Source organism: Hippoglossus hippoglossus, chromosome 16, assembly GCF_009819705.1.
Source record: "Hippoglossus hippoglossus isolate fHipHip1 chromosome 16, fHipHip1.pri, whole genome shotgun sequence".
In the NCBI taxonomy this organism is placed as follows: domain Eukaryota; kingdom Metazoa; phylum Chordata; class Actinopteri; order Pleuronectiformes; family Pleuronectidae; genus Hippoglossus; species Hippoglossus hippoglossus.
In genome coordinates this window covers 13,656,160-13,675,883 of record NC_047166.1, presented here as the reverse complement: position 1 = coordinate 13,675,883, position 19,724 = coordinate 13,656,160, and the positions used below count along the sequence as shown (strand labels likewise).

At 45.8% G+C, this 19,724-nt stretch overlaps 1 protein-coding gene across 1 annotated transcript; it reads left to right on the top strand.

Annotated features, from left to right (window-relative positions):
• The first annotated feature begins 14,540 nt into the window (after positions 1-14,540).
• On the top strand, positions 14,541-19,047 carry LOC117777507 (ataxin-1-like). Its single transcript, XM_034612337.1, has 2 exons — positions 14,541-16,415; positions 17,684-19,047. The coding sequence occupies exons 1-2, from the start codon at positions 14,604-14,606 to the stop codon at positions 18,344-18,346; spliced, it is 2,475 nt and encodes an 824-aa protein (XP_034468228.1). The 5' UTR covers positions 14,541-14,603; the 3' UTR covers positions 18,347-19,047.
• The last annotated feature ends 677 nt before the right edge of the window (positions 19,048-19,724 follow it).

Genomic DNA, 19,724 nt, shown 5'->3' with positions numbered 1-19,724 from the left:
TGATGAGATGTCTTTTAGCTGTTTGTTGGCAGTTTGATAATTCGTATGTTTTGATACTAATTCAGAGGCCACAGTGTGTTTTCTGAACTAAAAATGCATTGACTCATTAATGTTACAATACTGTTTGCCTTATGTAATGAGGGCATACTGGCATCAAAAAGAATTCAGACTCCTTCACCTTTTGCACACTTTTAGTCCAAGGAGGTTTTCATCAATGCTTGTTTGTTTGTTTGTTTGTTTGTTATTTTGTGGTGGGGTGGGTGGGTCATCACCTCAGGAGAAACCCATTGAATTTTGATGTGGATCAGGGGGCGGTAACAGGATTTTCCCTTTCTTTAACATTGTGTTTTTTCATAATCTTTGTTGATTTCTCTGAGAAGAATTCATGAAATTTGAAAAAATAAATCAGGCATGTTAAGGGGACTGATATTTATGAGTGTTCACAATTTGGTTCAGATCCAAATAAAAAGCCTCTAGTGAATTTAAACGTGGTTTCATAAGGGCACCGTTTGGCCTTGGAAGGAGTCTGAACTCTACTGAGTGTCTATCCAGTTGTATGTAGATTTCCTTCCATATCTCTACACTCAGTAATCCATGATGAGAATGTGAAAACACAAGTCAAAGTCCCTTCCAAGATACTTGGTCCCTCTGGCAGCAATTACAGCTTCAAGTCTTCTTGGGTAACTTACTTGTCTCACCTAGATTTGTAAAGTTAGTTTCATTCTTGCCTGCAGATCCTCTCAGGCTCCGTCTGAGTGGGTGAGAAGTGCCTGAACTGCCGTCCTCATGTTTAGGTTTCGGCTTCATCTGGGCCACTCAAGGACAGACACAGGCTTGTCCCAAAGCCAGGACAGTGTTATCTTGGGTTTATGCTTCTGAGCTTCTGTGGCTGAGGGTGAATCAGCCACAGTCTCAGGTTGTGTGCACTCTGGAGGAATCTTTCTATGAACCCATTCTTTTGATTTATCTATTTTATCTTTTGAGAGAAGATGAAATTCTAAAAAAAAACGCATAAAAGTAATCATTGTCTTCTTGCTTGCTTGAGTTTGGCTCCACCTAGTGTATACTAGCTGATCAAATACACATTTTCACATGATGTAATAAGGAGGATAAGTCCACTGCATTGTTATATATCCTCCTTTATCATCACAGAAAATCAACCACGTCATCCTTCGTGGACATGAATAATTCTTTACTAAATATAAGAAAAGCCAAAACTCTTCCACTGGTTTTTAAGACAGCTCTACTCTTTTTTTCCCCTCCAGTTTTCTGTCAGGTCCCAGGTACTTTGGGACTGTGGAAGCTCCAGTTGTTGGCGAGTGTTGACGTGGTGATTGTGTTAGACCCACTAAGTGGCAGCTTCAGCTGACAGCCACAGATGGTGCTCGCAGATTACAGTGACCTCCCCCCACATGCTGCTGCCATGCACCATGCCATTACTGTAGGTAATGGAATAATATATCTCATTGACGTGAAGAGCTTTACTGGGGACCAGAAGAAAATGTAGGCACACACTACCCACCAGCATTACTGTACTGTTTACTGATGAGTGTGGCTTATACACCACACAGTCTATTGGCATAGCCCCATTTATAGTTGAGGCATGTTCGTAATGTGTTTTTGTATCAACATACTCTGGATCGCTTCCAAAGACGACGTGCAAGAGGAAGATTTGTAGAAATGGGGGAAACTTTTTACCAGAATGTATGACAAAACTGTATAAAGCTACTTTATCTTACAATAGCCCCAGCCCCTTTAGTGAATTAATCAATACCAATCAGTTATTAATAAAACAATTTAATACAATTAAAGAAAGTTAATTCTATTAGCTATAAATAGGAATCCTAATGTGGCTCTGATAATGGCAGGGCTAGAATTGATTCCTGCCGTAATGACTATACAAAGATGAAATATTATCCAAGACTTACAATGGCATTAGTCTACTCTTCAATACATGTTGTCTGTGTCCGTGGTTTGATGGCATGCTTGAAAAATCTTGTTCCTATGCTGACACATGGCGTGCCATACGCTATGGAGCTGGTGAAGAGTCCAGCAGGCAGCATGGAGGGCTCACAGCTCTCTCTGACGTGTGCGTGTGCGTGTGTGTGTGCGTGTGTGGAAAGAGCTACGTACAGTTCAGAGGAACGAGCTAAACAGTCCAAGCTCAACTGGACAAAAATATTCTCTGTTAACAACAAAGTGTGTGGCCTCAAATTCAATAAATGTTAAATGAGATTCCAAAAAGACAGCTGATGGCATCACACACACACACACACACACACACACACACACACACACACACACACACACACACACACACACACACACACACACACACACAGAGCAGCAGGCTCCAGGTGTTTGGAAGTCGTGGAAAGGTGGTGTGGGGTGAAAAGCTGCTCACTGTTGTTGTCGTTTCTCCCACTGTGCCTGTGCCTGTTGGTTTTCCTCTCAAGTGGAGTCAGTAATTACAGGCTGCTGGGTTCTGGCTGAATGGAGAACAGGGCTGCTGATGAAGAGGAGACGAATGCCTGCTCTGACACCAGGAATGCCATAGGGCATCATGCGGGCAGTACATATTTATTTATATACATACATTAATTTGCACACGTACTTTCCTTTTTTGTAATTTTTCAAGGACTTTTGGGACACAAAGTGCCATATGGACAGAGTAATAATCATAGAATGGACAGATGGACAACATTACAGCTCCAAAAAGTGAAGTCAAAGCATCTTGATCGCCTCCTTGTGGCTGGCTGCAGTACAGGTCATAAGTCCAGCCTCCTCCATGTTAGTAGATAGGATATGGACCAAACTAAAAAGTCAAACTAATGTTGAATACATTTTTCTCAAAGATGGTATCTGTCCTCTTAAGCAGTTCTTGGATGTGGGCATCATAACAGCTTGATGGATTAACAGCCTTTTATCATGCTTCTATTATGAATACACTAATTTCTAACATAGTGAACACATGAGTGTGTCTGATAAGAAAATAACTTTTTTAAAGAATAGAACAATTACCTGTACCCTTCATTTCAGTGATCTAAAAATAGACATGACTACCAGGCGGGCACAAACTCACTGAAAAAAATCACATCATTCTGACATGACATAACATCAGGTCTCTGGGTGTTTTTGTGTTTTTGAATACTGTTTTGCTTAAGGCAGCAAGAAGCTTGAGTTGTCAAGACAACCATGGTGGTAGCTTTGGTTACTATAGACAAATCCTGCCTCTTGCTTTCTGTGTACAGTTATACAGTCATACAGTTATATAGTTAAACAGTTTCAGTTTGTTTAGTGAGAAACACGTGGACCAGCATATGTCTGTCTCCTGGTTTCATCAAGAAAAAACCCTTTTCTGCTTAGTCACTATAATCTCAAGAGACTGCAATGATTGAACTTCACTGATTTTAACTTGGGACATGTTATATTTTCCTTGAATCAGCTGTATTATTAATTTATTGAAGTAATCACCAGACATTTGTGTTCGAATACAGTAATATTACCGAATCTCCAAGCTGGAGGGAACATAAGTAACGATGCACTATTTTCATTACCTCCACCAAGGACGTTACGTTTTCACCTGGTCCGTTTGTTTGTTTGTAAGGACGATTACGCAAAATCTATTGAAGGAATTATAATCAAGGTTTTTACTTTTTTTTTTTATTAACGTTGTAAGATTGAATTTCATTTGAATTTTCCACATGATAATTAATGGACCTTGATGAAAAAACACATAAACAGGCATATTTAGGGGAATGAGATGTAATATCGTGCACAGTTTGGTTCTGCTTGATTGACTTTAAGGAGCCTGTTGACCTTCTTGGAGATACTCGCTCTACCTGAGTGCCTTTATTCCTCATGTATTGATTTCTCTTTATCATTGTACTATAATTTATTTATCCAAAAATATTATATAAAAGATATTATGATTAAAAACAAGAGAAAAGGACTTGTATACCTTCATAATTAATAAAATGAGATATTTCTTTTATCCACCTCTGAAATGTAGCTCGAGTGTGACAGAGGCCAGTATACTGCCCTCTGTTGTGTGAACCTGGTACTGAACCTACATGTTTGAGGCTTTCACTGAGGTCAGTGAGGTCATTTCAGAAATGTTCTGGTTCCTCGCTCCAAGTACAGCTAATAAGACAGCATGTGTCTGTGTTGAGAACTTTTAACTTTTGCTCCATAATGACTGATGTTTTATTAAATGTAACAGATCATATTACACAGGAAGTTTTTCCTCATTTGTCTTTCCTGTCAAACCCCAGTGAACGTCTTTGGAAACTATGATTAAAAACCAACAGCTACTTTGTTTCCTGGCTGCATACTGTGCTCGTGGTAGTTTTTTCTCCACACTGTTTGGTGTCTTTCTGATTCATTTGGTTCATGTGTTTGAACAAATTCTACCCAGTTCCTTCAGTGCCTGAATTCCTCCTCCACAGATCACTCCCACCCAATCCTTCAGTTGCCGATAGTATGTTCCGGAGATGTGCGTAAGCAGTGGCTTGCTATTTTCAGCAGAATGAAAAAAGTCTTGGCACTTGGACTCGGATGAAATCTGTTTTGTTCTGGTAAATTTGGCTTTCACCAAATGGACGGTATGAAACAGATATACAGAATTCAGTTTAATGGTGTCCTGCAGTAACACCACAACCATTTGGCTGAGACGCATGGTTTCTTGACTCATCTGTTTGCTGTCCATCATAAGTAATCCATTTTCCTTAGCAACAGGGATAGAAAAAATATCTTGCATTTTGGCCAGTAGAAAAATTTCTTTTGTGCATTAATCATTTTAATTGAACAGGTTGATTGATTTTCGATCTGCTCCTCCACACCGGGCAGCCACGGAATCAACCATGAATCACATTGCACTCTTAAATGTCTTGTAGGAAAAATATTCAGGCCCTGAGTTGACATTTAATCTTTAGACATTTAATCCAAGGACTCTGCTCAAGGTCACTTTGAACTTTTGACTCCATTCAACAATCCCTCCATTGGAATTAAGTTTCAAATTCACTGACAATCCCTTAAAGATTGTAAGGCTCACGTGCACAATATTTACTGATGAAAACAGTCAAATTGAGTGGATAACATAAAACACAGAATATTTATTGATGCGCGTGCACCCGGAGAGGTGAGGTCAGTATCACCTGCCTTCTGGATTCGCTGTCCCCCCTGCTCTTTTCATGAACTGCTGAATTCACTGGCTTTCAATAGGCTCTTTCAGTGTGTCATGCTACACCACCATTGAGCTACAGCCACGTTGCCACCCATCTTTCTTAATGGGGACTGGAGCTGTGGAGCTGCCTTGTTGCCATGGCAGCAGGCGCTTTCACATTCTCCCCACATAGCGTGGAGTGTGCATGTTGTTCCCTCCAAACTGGAGCGCGCCACAGTGCAGACAGGTCTGCTCTGAGACAGCACCGAGCCGGGGTTATTTACCTCCCGCTCTGATACCAGATTCCCTCTAAATCCCACCGCCCACACTCCACTTTCCATTCTCCTCAGTACTAATGCATAGTGTTTTCCAGCGGCCGCTCACACACACTGAACTTTGCCCCAACATGGAGTTTTTAAAACATTTTCTCACAGCCTGGTAGGGGCAGCTGTGGCTCAGGAGTGGGTTGTCTACCAATCACAGAGATGGCCGTTCAACACCCACCTCCACCTGTCAAAGTGTCCTCGGAGCAGAGCAGACACTGAAGCCCAAATTGATGCCAATGGTCAGGCAGCTCGATGCCATTGGTGTGTGTGTGTGGACGGGTAAATAAGACTCAGATTGGAAATGCTTGGACAGAAACACTTTATAAAATATGGCCAGACATAGTTCAGTTTTCATTAAAGGTCTATCACTAATGTATGACAGAGTTTTCTGTTTAATTTGCTCAGTTTATATCTGATATAATGTCTTTGACACATGTGCAGTTATTTCCCAAATTTTGGGTTCACATAAAAATAACTAATTTGTTGATTTTTGAAGTGATATAATTTAATACACCCCCTGCAGCAAACCCACATTAAAATGAGGCTTTAGTTCAAGTGTTGATGCCGTAACCTTCTCTTTAGAAGCCGTATGTTGTCTTTAGTAATTCACAGCTGATCACATTCGTAGAGATGATAAAGTCTGTGACTCTCCAAACCTTGTGGTTAAAACTCAACAACCTCTGAGCAACTGACTGAGGAGCTGAAAATGAAGCTAATTGAAGTCTTCAAAGCAGAGGAGGCTATAAAAAGAGATCAAAGTGCTTCCGGCTTGAAGTTTACACTGTCCGAACTGTCGTTAAGAAATATGGAGGTCAAGACGGAATAAAACAGCATGTCTGCCAGGCAGCGAGGCAAAAGCAAACCCCCCACTCGACTGTGAAGGGGCTGCAGGGAGGTTTATGTGACACAGGAGTGCACACACAGGGTCTGCATGGAAGAGTCATTAGAGGGAAACGTCACCTCTGAACTCACAAGACAAAAGTCAGCATGTGAAGTAAAACCAACATCTGGATAAACCAGAGTCTTTTTTAGAGCAACTGCTGTGGAGAGATGGAGTTGGACACATGGGGGGGTGGGGGGGGTTTGCACATGCCATAACTACTTTTTCACATATTATTTCTGCTTTACTCTCTTTTAGTTTCTTACATGAAAAGGTGCCTTTCAACATTTTAGGGAAAAGCTCATCTTTAAATGTATGTTTGATGCTGGGTACTTAACTGTAAAATCTTGGCAGCCACCTGTAGCCTACGTGTTAAAGCTTTTATTTCCTTCCTCTTGCCTGTGTCAACATGGGCTGGGTACTTTGATGTGTATGCCACAATACAAATATTGATTAATCTATTGAGCTTTGAGCTTTTCATCGCCATCAGTGTTATAGGTCAACTGTTATGGTTTGATGAGCTATTTCAAGTTTTTAAATCGTGTCATAAAACCTCTCCAGAACTTCCCCCTTCTGTGAGGGGGAAAATGGTTCAGTCCACCCAGGATTCAACTTGTGTTTCCTCCTTCACAGATCACAATATTTTATGCTGATGCTGAGAACTTCAGGTGAGTTTAGAAGCAGTTACAAATTAAAATGTATTAGGTAATGAACAATTTAGAATTATCATACTAAAACAATAAAACTTGCTATATGCTATATCCTGTGTAACTCAGCTAATAATTAGCTACACTGCTAATTCATTTCCCAACATTGCTCTTTGCTTCAGATGAAGCCAGAGACACTGGGTCTGACTGGTGAGTCCATTTTCTTTCAATAAGATATGTAATATAATAGGGTTGCTACTTGCTAATTAATTAATGCAATAATTATAATTGATATGATGATTTTATTGATTTATTGATAATGGTTTGGAGTATGAAATGTATAAAAGTAAAACATATTTAGCTTCTGCTGCCTGAAAAACAGTAAGAAAGATGAAATGATCAATCAAATAGCTCTTTTAATTATTAAAAATCTTATTTCAAGTTATTTACTATCAATCAAAGCAAATAATCCAATACTAATTTAAACTTTTTAACACAGGTATCAGTATTTTTTTGCATGTTCTCTATCTAAAATGAAGACTGGAGAAAGTGTTCTGGAGAAATGATTCTTCAGGACAAATTTAATGGTATTTTTAACCAGTATTTTAAATGACATTTTATACTTTTACTTTTCTACAATACTCTGGTTAAAGTATTTACACTATACTACAAATAACAGCTGAAGCTATTTGCCACAATTGATGAACTGATATAATATGATACATTGTTATTATATAAAGGTCCTGCTTACCCAAACAGTTCTTTCATACTACTACTAATTACATTTTTATAATACTACTTTTGTAGGATTTACTTATGTGCAACTTTGAATATGAACTTTGACTTATTATAGAGTATTCTTACATTGTAGTACTTCTATTTTAATGAAGGATCTGAGTGTTTCTTACACCCCTGTCATTACATATGTAAGTAGTAGGGGTGAAAAGGTCAGAATGTTCCAGGTAGTGTTTGTAAAATCATGAACGAGTTCATTAATGCAAACCATTGTGCAATCCTTCTATTTGCATGACAGTGTTTGCATCACACATGCTTCCCTGTCCTCTGTGTGCGTGTGTTAGTGTGTGAGAGCACCAGTGTTACATGTCTGGACATGTCTGCTGCATGAGAGCAGGCTCACTTGGCCACAGCAAATGTCTGCTGTGGATGCACAACTGAACGCTGGTAATGATGCTTGGATACATTCTCTTCTTTTCGTCGGACACCGCACAGTTCCAAGGTAACATGATTCGTCTCTTCACATTTGGAGCTGTGTGAGATCATTGTTGAAAAAAAAAGCTCCCTCACAACTTTGCAGCAGCTGCTTTTCTTTCTGCTGAAGGCTGCTGTGTTCCAGTGCAGGAGCATGAGAGGGCACCGAGAGGCAGGGTGTTTAAAAATGGAGGAATGTGACTATAATGCAACTGTGGTTTGTAGAATGGCACTGTTGTAAGTACTTCATTACTACTAGTCCCACTTCTGCTACTACTACTACTGCAATACTATCACTCCTCATTATACGGTTAATGTTTGCATGATGACATATCTTATTATAGTTTGGAGCTCTCTCTCTCATTATGTGTGCACCAAGCTGAGGAATGTAACACTTGAGGCACAGCCCTTAGTTGTGGTAGTGTGTGTGTGTGTGTGTGTGTGTGTGTGTGTGCTCAGAACAACAACAACAACTGGGGCCAGTCAAACCCCTATGTCAGGTTGGACCACAAAGAATCAGCGTCCAATAGATTCCAATAGCATCTGTGAAGCTGTGAACAGAGATTGTACATATTCCTGATCTGTGCTGAAGACTTCCCCTGCACTAAAATCCAGGGGAACGCCTCTGATTGAGCCACAAACAGATCAGATGTGACAACAGTCCCTCTCTGGATCTGAACATCTCTGCTCCACGCACCTGGAGCTGGATTCGTGAGTTTCCCCCCCCCGGAAAGCTTCTTTCAGCTCACTCGGCCGACATTAATTCTGACCTTCAACTTACAGTGAGTCATGTCAAGGCAAGGAAACAGCAATCTCTTGTAGAGGGTCCAATGTCTCACAGGGGGGTTCTGTCCTGTTGCCTTTGCTGTGCAGGGGACTGTGTAGTTCCTGAGGTTTGCATTGGCTTGGTAGCATCTTTGAAGAAATATGAGTCACAGTAAGAAGATGAGGCAGTAGCCCTCCTTGGCAGTAAAGACACCCGGCACATGTTGTTTTTTGTGTGCCTCAGATGGAACAGCTGGGGAAACACACCAACTCACTTCAGTGGTTCAGCGAGTGCATGTGTGTGTGTGTGTGTGTGTTTTATGTAGTGTAGAGCACATGTGCACTGGATTTATGTCTTTGTCTTCCAGCAGCTGTACGGGAGATGGAGGATGAGCGGGTGCAGTAAAGGAGGAGGCTTGAGGGCAGCAGGGAGGCCACGGTGCCAAGTGTCAGTGCCGGAGGTGGGGTGGGTTATCAGGGAAGAGATGGGGCAGGCATGGGGAGACCTTGGTGTGTGTGTGTCTGTGTGTGTGTGTGTGCATGTGTGAAGGGGAGGTCACTTTGCAGCTGAGTAGAAGCCGAGGCTCTAATTGTAGGGCAGCTCGCAGGGCAGATTAGGAAGAGATTTGTCTCTGCAGGGAAAAACCCATATGAAAATGAACAGGAACAAGGCCGTGCATTAAAAACAGCTTTGACGCTCTAACACACGCCGAACAATTTAATCCTCCATGTGAGGGCACATGCAGTCAGCATCTACGCCTCTGTGTGTGTGTGTGTGTGTGTGTGTGTGTGCCAGCGTGAACATCCCACAGTTATTCACATTCATGCAGTACGTCTGTCTGAGCAAACCCTCTCTTCTGAGTCTCCAGCTCTCCCTCCCTCACCCTCAGTCTGCTGCTCCCTCTCCCTCCCTCCCTCCCTCCCTCTCTGTGTGAGCGTAGTCTGGGCTCTGAGCCAAGTGGAGTGTGTTTTTTTGAATGAATACCTGATGCGGCTGATGAGGCTGGCTGGGGGAGGAGCTGTGTCAGTGGAGTACTGAGAGAGAGAGAGAGAGAGAGAGAGAGAGAGGGAGGAGGGAGGGAGGTAGAGAGGGAGAGAGAGAGAAGCAGCCAGGCAGAGAGGGAGCTGGCGGTCTGGTGGCCTTGCATAACACACGTTGGAGCAGCCTTTGCACGCAGGACTTGCAAGTGAGCCTGAGCAGTGGGAAGGGGGGGACTTCCTTCCACCGTCGGCCCCGCAGAGGCAGCGTCCAGCCCCCGAGACCCGAGAGTCCGGAGAGGAGGGCAGAGCTGGAGCTGCTTACAACACAGGCTCCAGGAGAACAGCACAAAGGAGAGATTCAGGAAGAGGAGTTCCTAGGAAACACGTCTCCTGGACACTCACACACACTCACTCACACACACGCACACACACTCTGAGAGGCAGGAAGAATCTTTGGACATGCTCTGCAAGCAGTGGCTGTGGAGAGACTGGTGAGCTATTCTTAGTACTCTAACCAGAGGAGGGGAGGAGGGTGGGTCGTTTCTTCTTCTGTTTTTCTTCTGGATTTGTGGGCATAGTAGGATTTTTTTTCTGCCCCCCCCCCCGCTACTACACTCGTGCTTACTCTCACTGTCATTCCCCGAGCCCCTGGAGGAGGCTCCAGTCACAGCATCTGTCCACAGCCACATCTGCAGGACTCGGCGGCATCGATCGCCGTACGGCTGGAAGGTGGCCGCTCGCTGCGAGCTGTGGACGCCCGCGTGCACATCCCCTGCGCGTGTTTGTGCGGGACGTGTGAGTGTGAGTGTGTGTGCGGAGCAAGAACTCTGGAGTCATTGTGGAGACAAACAGCCTGAACCCCCAGCGCCTGTTCTTACTGTCTGCTCCAGTCTGCCACACGGTCGGTCCGCCTCTTAAAGGCGCAGGCAACACTGTTGTGCAGGGAGCGGGGCAGGAAAATGGCTCTTTCGGGTCTTAGTGGGGGGGGGACACACCAGCATGTACTGGTGTGCTGTGTTTGGTTGAGGCAGCTGTGTTGTAGAGTGAGTTGAGGTGAGGTCCTCTGAACCCCACACGCACACACACATGTCGTGCACGTACATGTCGTCCTCCACTACCTCCCCCCCCCCCCCCCTTCATGCAAGAGCTTAGATTGATAATGATGTTTTTGTTTTCTATATATAGCCATTTGCTGTACAGTGTATTCGCTGTGTATCTGTTGTCTTGCAGGGGGAAACGCATGACAGCATTGACACCAGCGCTATAACCACAGGGTCGCTGCATTATCCTGTTGTGGGGATCTCTGCACAGAAGATGCATTGGAAGACAGTGTCACCAAATAATGTCGCTGCCTCTCCTCTGCGTCCTCCTGCTGCAGAGACACGGTGTTGCTATGAAGCCGCGGATCGGCGTGAGGAGTAAATAGTGGGAGCATGAGATTCAGGGCTCAGGCGGAGTTGGAGGGTGGGGGGGGGGGGGGGGGGGGGGGGGGGGGGGGGGGGGGGGGGGGGGGGGGGGGGGGGGGGGGGGGGGGGGGGGGGGGGGGGGGGGGGGGGGGGGGGGGGGGGGGGGGGGGGGGGGGGGGGGGGGGGGGGGGGGGGGGGGGGGGGGGGGGGGGTTGCTTGCTGCGTAAAGAGAGAGGCGCTGTAACTCTGCGGGGGGGGCCTCTCACCTGGAGACAACAGCAGAGAGGAGGCTGGGAGAAAAAAACAGACACACGCCGCTCCACGCCAACCCATCTCTGTGGTTTTGTGCAGCCTCTTGTGTGGGAGTGTGAAAGAGGATCACTGACTCCCTCACCCTGTCTGAGCTGACAAGCATCAGTGTGTTGCACGGGAACAGAGAGCGTCCTGTCACCCCCCCCATCCGTCCATGTCTCAGAGGTGACAGTCCGGAGGCAGGGGACTGACTCAGTGTTCCCGTGCTGTCTGGTTCGCTGTGACATGTCTCGAAAGCTCGCCTTTGTTCTCCATAGTATCACACGAGCCGTATGTTTGTTGGTGTCAGTGTTCTAATAATAGTCTGAAGCTGGAAAATGTAGAGAGGCTTGTAGCTGCTGTGCCGTGCGTGCGTGTGTGTGCATGTGTGTGTGACCATGTGCAGAGAGCGCTGCGCACAGGTTAAATGAGGAAAGGAATTACACCTTCTATAGGAGCATCCTATTTTATCTGTAGTCTGTGGGGTGTTTGTGTGTGAGTGAGTGTGTGTGGCGCTCGTGAACCAGAGCACCGGCTTTGTCTTCCAGTGCAGCTGTAATCAGAGGAGGTACTTGTGCTTCAGATGTGATGTCATTACAGTGTTGATGTGGTGTTTCAGAGGTGAGCCTGTGCAGCAGCGGCTGTGTTGCTGGCCGGGGAACTCTAGGCAAGGGGGGGGGGGGGTTCTATGGCTCTGATGCTGCAGGCGCTGCTCAATGTGGGTCAGGAGAAGCAGCACTCTGTCTTCTTCCCCGTTCCCCTATTCTTTCTCCCTCCTTTCCAATCCTAATCTTCTTTCTTTCCCAGCCGTCCCCCTTCCACCTCCCACCCACGTCTTTTACTCCCTTTCCTCCTTCAACACAGTTCTGTCATCTTACATTTCTCCCACTCCTCCCCCTCACTCTCCTCTTCCCTCTCTGGGTTTCTGTTTCTCTCCAGCCCCGCTGCTCTCCTCCTTTGTTGCATCTGCCGGATCCACCAGGCTCTGTCGTCCTATACGGATGAATCGCACGGTTTGAGGTTTTTCGCCGCAGTTGGATGCGGTGACCTTGTCAAAGCCATCGACAGATGTAGATGCATCTAAGAGAAAATGACCAAGGTCGCCTTCTGGCTTTTCTCCCTCCCTCTGTCTTTATGTAACCTGTCTGCGGCTGTCCGCTGTAGTGAACCTCCTCCTCAGTTAATATGAAAATACAGTTTTAGTGCTGTCAAATAGCCGGGCTCCACTCAATGGAATGTAGAGGCAGAAAATGAATGGATGGTGTCATATACACACCATCTCCGTGGCGCCTCTGGCTAATGAACAACTCAGAGTCCCGTGCATTGACCCACAGATAAGCCTGCAGGACACAGCAGTCAATCAAATAAAGAAGCCGTGACAAAAATGACCTCATGGGAAAGGAGAGGCTGCATGTTAATGCTGCTGAATCAATGGATGCATCGCATGTTGTTGTTGTTTACTTGTGTGTGCACATTTTAGAGCTACTGCATGTGACTATGCATACTTAAAAATGGAGTGCATGACTCTAAATGTCGGAAAAGCCTTGCAGTCAAACATTGACAGTGGCTAGGAGACATTTGGGTACCTTTAACCAACACGCCCTCTATGCATCACAGTTTCCTGTAACCTCTCTCCTGGTTTGTTGTCCACTTATTCCCTTGAACCTGGAAACAAACGGAGTGCAGCGGAAAGCCTTGGCAAAATATTTTCATGCACTTCAGTGAAAGAGCCCAGTTGCACCTCTGGCAGAAGGTTCTCTAATCAAATTTCAAGCCATATTGTTTTCACTTCATTTCTCTGATGTGTCCATTGACCCACAGTTCCTGTCAGGAGGTGGATGCTATATGTATAGTTGCCCCACTGACTCAACGCGAAGCCTGGGAGTGTTAAAACAAAGAGTAAAGCCTGAGCTCCTCTGAGGCTGTTACTCTGCGCTGTTATCCTTTCACTCTGCTCTGCTTTCTGTCCCCTAGAGCAAGATAACAGCCAACAGCAATGCTCATACACTTACCCTGTACACATGAGTACACGCACACACACACACACACACACACACACACACACACACACACACACACACACACACACACACACACACACACACACACACACACACACACACACACACACACACACACACACACACTCCCAGGAAACTCCTGCCTGGTGTTGGAAACATGAAAGAGCCGTTTCCACGTTATGTAAATGATGACACACAGCCCTGCACTGTACTTCTTATGTGTTGTACGTCATTACTCATGCAAAGGCTGGTTGAGTTTTGACAGATTAGTCCATGCAAATCCTCAGGGGTCATCTCTACATGTTGATCTTGGAGAAGCCTACGTGTTGCGTTCAAGTTCATCAGAAAAACACAAATCCGACTGATGCAGTAGTTATACAAGGTACCACCTTGTGGCAAAACAAAGAACATCATGAAATCTTTCTAAGGGTGTGTTATGGTGTTTGTTGTTTTGCATTTGGATCTCCGCTGGAACAGTTTGGGATTATGCTTCATAAACACATTTTGTGCTTATAGAGCTAATTCTGCAGGGAAATTAGACTGTGCTGAATTAAAGTCAAATACAACTTTTATAATATTCATTTATATAGCATGAGAAGAGGGTGTAAACATTTTGTTACCAAGGGTGTTGATTTCATTTGCATATCATCTGAGTGTCTGATTCCAGCTTCTCTCTGCCATCAGATTACTGCCGACATCGTGGAAGAGGTGGATCGGTCAGAGATGATTCCTCATGAAGTCTATGGAGCTCATTTTGGGAGCTGGACTGACTCTGTCTTCTCTGGTGTGAGACCTGGAGCCGTCTACCAGTGAAAACAAAGCGAGTCAGAGCCACACAGTGCACAGAGAGGCTGTGTCAGTCTCAGAGGAGCTTACAAGTAGCACAAGGGAATATTAAAACCGCGGTGGCACAATGAAATCTAACCAAGAGCGGAGTAACGGATGCCTGCCTCCTAAGAAGCGTGAGATCCTGGCTCTGGAGCAGAGGCCAGTGGTCATAGCCACAGCTCCACCCCCAGCAGCAATGGTGGCCGATAGTCCCCACACGGAGAACTTAGCGTGGTTGGCAAGTGTAGCCAGTGAACGTTGCAGGTCTCGGGACGCAGAGAGCCCAAGATGTCTCATCTCCTCCTCTTCTCCTTCCATGTCTGCACCTTCCTCGACCACCCCTCTGTCCGCAATGCCCCTGGCCTCTCTGCCTGCAGTTTACTCCACAGCCCTCCCCCAGCAGGCTGGGACTATCCAGTTTGCTCAGCTGGGACCCAACGTTCAGTTCATCAGCTCCGGGCCTTATGCCGGCTACATCTCCTCTCACATCATCTCCACAAATTCTAGCTCTGTGCCTAACAGCTCCACCATAGTAGGACAGCGTCCTCACCTGGACGGATACACCACTGCCCTCGTCTCCCCCAACACCAAAGGGGAGCAGCACTTTCAAATAGGCCTCTCCCCCACAGAATTGACACCCGTGTCGCTCCCAAGCTCTCCCCAAGTCACCAGCCAGTACATCCATCTGGACAGCAGAACACCTCTGACCGTCAGCGGAAACTCCGTCAATTCACCCGCAGCCCACCTCCAGCTCCACCCTCACACAGCCAGTTTCCCACAAACACTTACCCTCACTCCCTCCCAGTTGGTGGTTCAGTATGCAGATGGCTCCTTTGGAAAGAAGCCAGAGGGGCATGCTAAGGGTCTACTGAATGGGGAAATGGAGCTGGTCAAGCAGGCAAAAGCCCACAGCTATCCAGCAAACCATCACCAGGTCCAGAGCTATGAGGCCAGACATATCCTTCTGCCTGCAGACTATGGCCAAAACCCCACAGGACTCCAGACCTCCTTGGTGCTGGTGGCTCAGCCCAACCACGGAGAGGAACATGACGCTGGCTCAAATAAGATCTCCTTAGTCCAGACTGAGAAGGGAGGCATCTGCTTGGGGAAACCAGTGTCCAGGTCCTCCTCTTTCACCTCCTTCTCTTCCTCAGAGTTGATGAAGTCTGTTGCTCCTCACACAGTCATCCAGACCACTCTGCCCTCCGAGGAGCTGCCAGCCAGCCTCTATTCCTCTACACAGCCACCCATCATTGGTTATATCACCAGTTCAAACCAGCATGCTGTCAGCTACCATGCGGCGCTGCCCCAGCACCTGGTGATCCCGAGTGGCCAGTCCCTCTTCATCCCAGTCAGCGGCACCAATAACGGCATAGAAATGGAGGTCAGTCGTACTGTCAGTGCCCTGACTGCTACCACTACCCCTCAAATATCCACCGCCATGCCGCATGCATATCTAGCCACAGCCTTGTCCAGGTGTGAGGCACTTGGGCAAGATGGACATCAACCACACCCTGCTGCCGCACATGCTCCAGTGCTGCCAGTCCTGCCCTCAAACCCGATACCGGCAGTGTTGGCAGCTCCCTCCCCGACTCCTGCTCCCCCTCCTGCCCCTGTCCCAACCCCAGCCCCTGTTTCCATCCAGGCCTCCCCCTCCATTTCCTCCTCCTCCTCCTCGCCTGTGGCGCTCCCTCCATTCTTCATGCGAGGCTCCATCATCCAGCTGGCTGACGGGGAGCTGAAGCGCGTGGAGGACCTAAAGACGGAGGACTTCATCCAGAGTGCTGAGATTAGCAGCGAGCTGAAGATCGACTCCAGCACTGTTGAGCGCATTGACAGTGGGCAAAGCCCCAATGCTGTGGTCATACAGTTTTCTGTGGGCGAGCTCAAAGCTCAGGTGAGATATTCTGATTTACTTTTTAAAAGATTAAACATAAGTGAAATATTTAAGGTCAGTAGTAATAGAATTTTAAATCTCACGTCTTAGGCGCCCCCCCAGTGACAGAAGGCAATGCTCAGGTTGCCGGATTTTATTGATTGATTGATTTTGTTTCTTGAATCCATTAATTGCAAGTAAAAGAAAACATCCCTCACTCTCACAACATTTTTCAAAATCCAGCTCTAATGCAGGAGATATGAGAGAAACCTGTTTTCAACCAACTGCTGTTGTCCACCCCTTCTTCTCTTGGACCATATGCCAAAGTCGCTTTTGCACATATAGCACTTTGTTTGAAAATCTTTAAGCCATTAGCCATGTTATATTATTCCAAGTCTGAAAAGGGTTGCAGACAAGAGCTTGACTGATACTGGATTATTGAAAGCAACAAGGTTATTTGATTTAAAAAAAATATTTATTTGTTATATTCTCTTAAATGTTGTCATTTAGAATATGGGAGAGTTTACAGAAAAGTAAACTTGTCAGTGCTGCTCTGATGGATAGAATTATGTAACTGTGACACTTTGTCAAAACGACCTCAAACATATCTTTGTCATATCTGTACTTAATTATTGGCAGATAATCATACAGCATATGTGCGATGAGCTAAAACTTCATTAGCTTTAAAAAAACTCCAGCTCCATTATAACCACTACATCCTCCATATTTCCTACAGAATAGTCCGCTCTATGTAAGTGTCATGACAGTGTGACAGTCAGGCAGCGTACACAAGACCTGGAGCCTAAAACTGAAGCTGCTAAACAGAATTCAGTCTCCATTATTTTATTGTTTACACCTGCATTATTCCTTCTGTGGAATGTCAAAAGTTATTCTGTGAAAAATTCACAAATTTTCTATAAACAAAAACTAACAAAATAATTTGCAACATGTTATAATCCTTTCCAAATCCTTCCCATAGCAGCTTTAAGTGGCTTTTATTATTCATTTATAATGTTGAATGATATAGTGATCAGTATATCCATTTAGTTTCTGGAGCAGAACTTCGAAAAACGTTTTGGACGTTTTTTCAAGAGGTGGTGAAGTGGTGCCATTTGATATTTTTGGGTGTCCTGAGCAAAATCTTACGACGTCAGGTAAAATCCCCAAATCATCTTTCCGGTTTTGTGGGTGCCAGGGGGGATATGCCATCTTCAGGCGACTCTTGGAAATCCGTCTCTCAGTCTGTGTTTTGCAGAGAGTTGACTGTGTTTTGTTGTGCTCCTCTCCAGGTGTGTGTGGAGGTGCTGGTGGAGTACCCCTTCTTTGTGTTCGGTCAGGGCTGGTCGTCCTGCTGCCCCGACCGGACCACCCAGCTGTTTGAGCTGTCCTGCGCTAAGCTGTGCGTGGGCGATGTGTGCGTGTCGCTGACCCTCCGCAGCTTGAGGAATGGTTCGGCGACAGACGGCCAGGCTTTGGCGGCCAAGCTGAAGACGAGTCACCTCTCTGACTACTGCCACAGTGTGGAGGCCACTGTCAGAAACAGTTTGAGCCCAAACGCAGGCGGTAACAGCGGCCTTCTAATGAAGGCGTCCAGTGGAGAGAGGCTGGAAAGGAAACAGGTAGCTGGACCGGGACTGGGACTAGTTCCAGGGTCAGCAGACGGGTTCTACGGAGCTGGACCGGTGCTGACAGTCTCAGGGACTGGAGAAGTAAGACAGGAATCAGTGAAAACAGACATGCCTGCTCTTACCAGACAGTGTGAGCTAGAGAGACCCGCCACCCGCAAGAGGCGCTGGTCGGCTCCGGAGAGAGACCAGACTGAGAGAGCCGAGGACGAGCCTCCTCCGACTCTGCCCAAACCCTCTTTCGTCCCGCACGAGGTTAAAATCAGCATAGAGGGCCACTCCAGCACTGGGAGCGAACGCTTCTTGAGCAGAAGAGTAGACTGTTAAGAGAACTTGAATGATTTTAAATTCCTGTGGTTTGCTTTGTGTTTCCCCGCCTCTCTTCTCGCTATCCAGACTACTGTAATATAGACAGAGTTTACACAGTATTTACATGTTTTCTTTCACCTACGTCTGATATCTACGATGAAGTACGGTAGAGCACCTTCATAACGTGGTATCACACATGAGATCAGTGCAATCAATGCTGAAAGCAAAAACGAATGCAGCATGAATGTTGAGTATGAATGGCAGTCGCCTGAGAGACGTTTCACTCGTGTGTCATGTGGCTCAAACCTGTTGAATGCAGTCCCGTTAATCATTTCTGTCTTCACGTGCACAGACCCCGATGTCAGCTTGTAGAAAGTGGGTAACCATATTTTTTTTTTTTATAGTTTGTTTTGTGTTTGGTTTGAAGTGATGTTAATGAGTCCAAGAGAGACCTACGGTGTTTCTGTGACAACGCTCCATCTTCATGACCTGTGATTTATGCTGCCTTTGTGCATCTGATGAAGTTTTGATTTCTCTTCTATCACTGCAGTTTTTTTTTTATTTCACACCATGACAGATGTGTGCTACCACCGTCGGCTTGTGTCACCTGTCTCCATGAGTGTGTGTTTGTGGGTTTTTCTGTGTAGCTGTCCAACAGAGCACAGGAGTCAGGTGTGTGTGTGTGTTGTATATGTGTGTGTGTGTGTGTGTGTGTGTGTGTGTGTGTGTGTGTGTGTGTGTGTGTGTGTGTGTGTGTGTGTGTGTGTGTGTGTGTGTGTGTGTGTGTGGCTGGTCGCTGTGAGTTCTGTTGTCAGTGCAGCCTTCAAATACAGAAATGGAAAAAGGCCTGAATGTAAACCACTGAATTTGTCCTCAATACTAACTCATGAAGTCACTCATGTGCTTTTTGCTGCACCAGTGATGAACACGCTGAGAACTTGGCACCAGTGCTTTTCAATACGCGGGTGACAGCAGGTGCACATGAGTGCATTCCTCTGTCAACTTGACCTTGATATTTTGCTAATTTTCTGATGATTCCTTCCAAGGACAACGTGTGTTTTATCGACCTTCACACTGGCTGCCTCGTGCAGCATTTCACACAATGTACAAAAAAGGGAAAATTCTGTCTTATACCTCTGAAAGAGTTTTTTAGCCAGTCTTTGTGTGGCTTCTGCCCTCATACTGCAAAATAAACCGCAGTTGGCCAAACTGGATACTCATATTAATTGATTTTTATTTTTTTAGCCAATGTGGGCAGCGCAGCAAATGGTAAACGCAACACTGACGTATTATTACCTTTTCAAACTCGATGACAAACAGAGCAACATTAGCATTCATCGTTCACCTGGGGCGTCGATTCCAGCAGCATGATGAGTCTGATGACGTCCAGCTCATC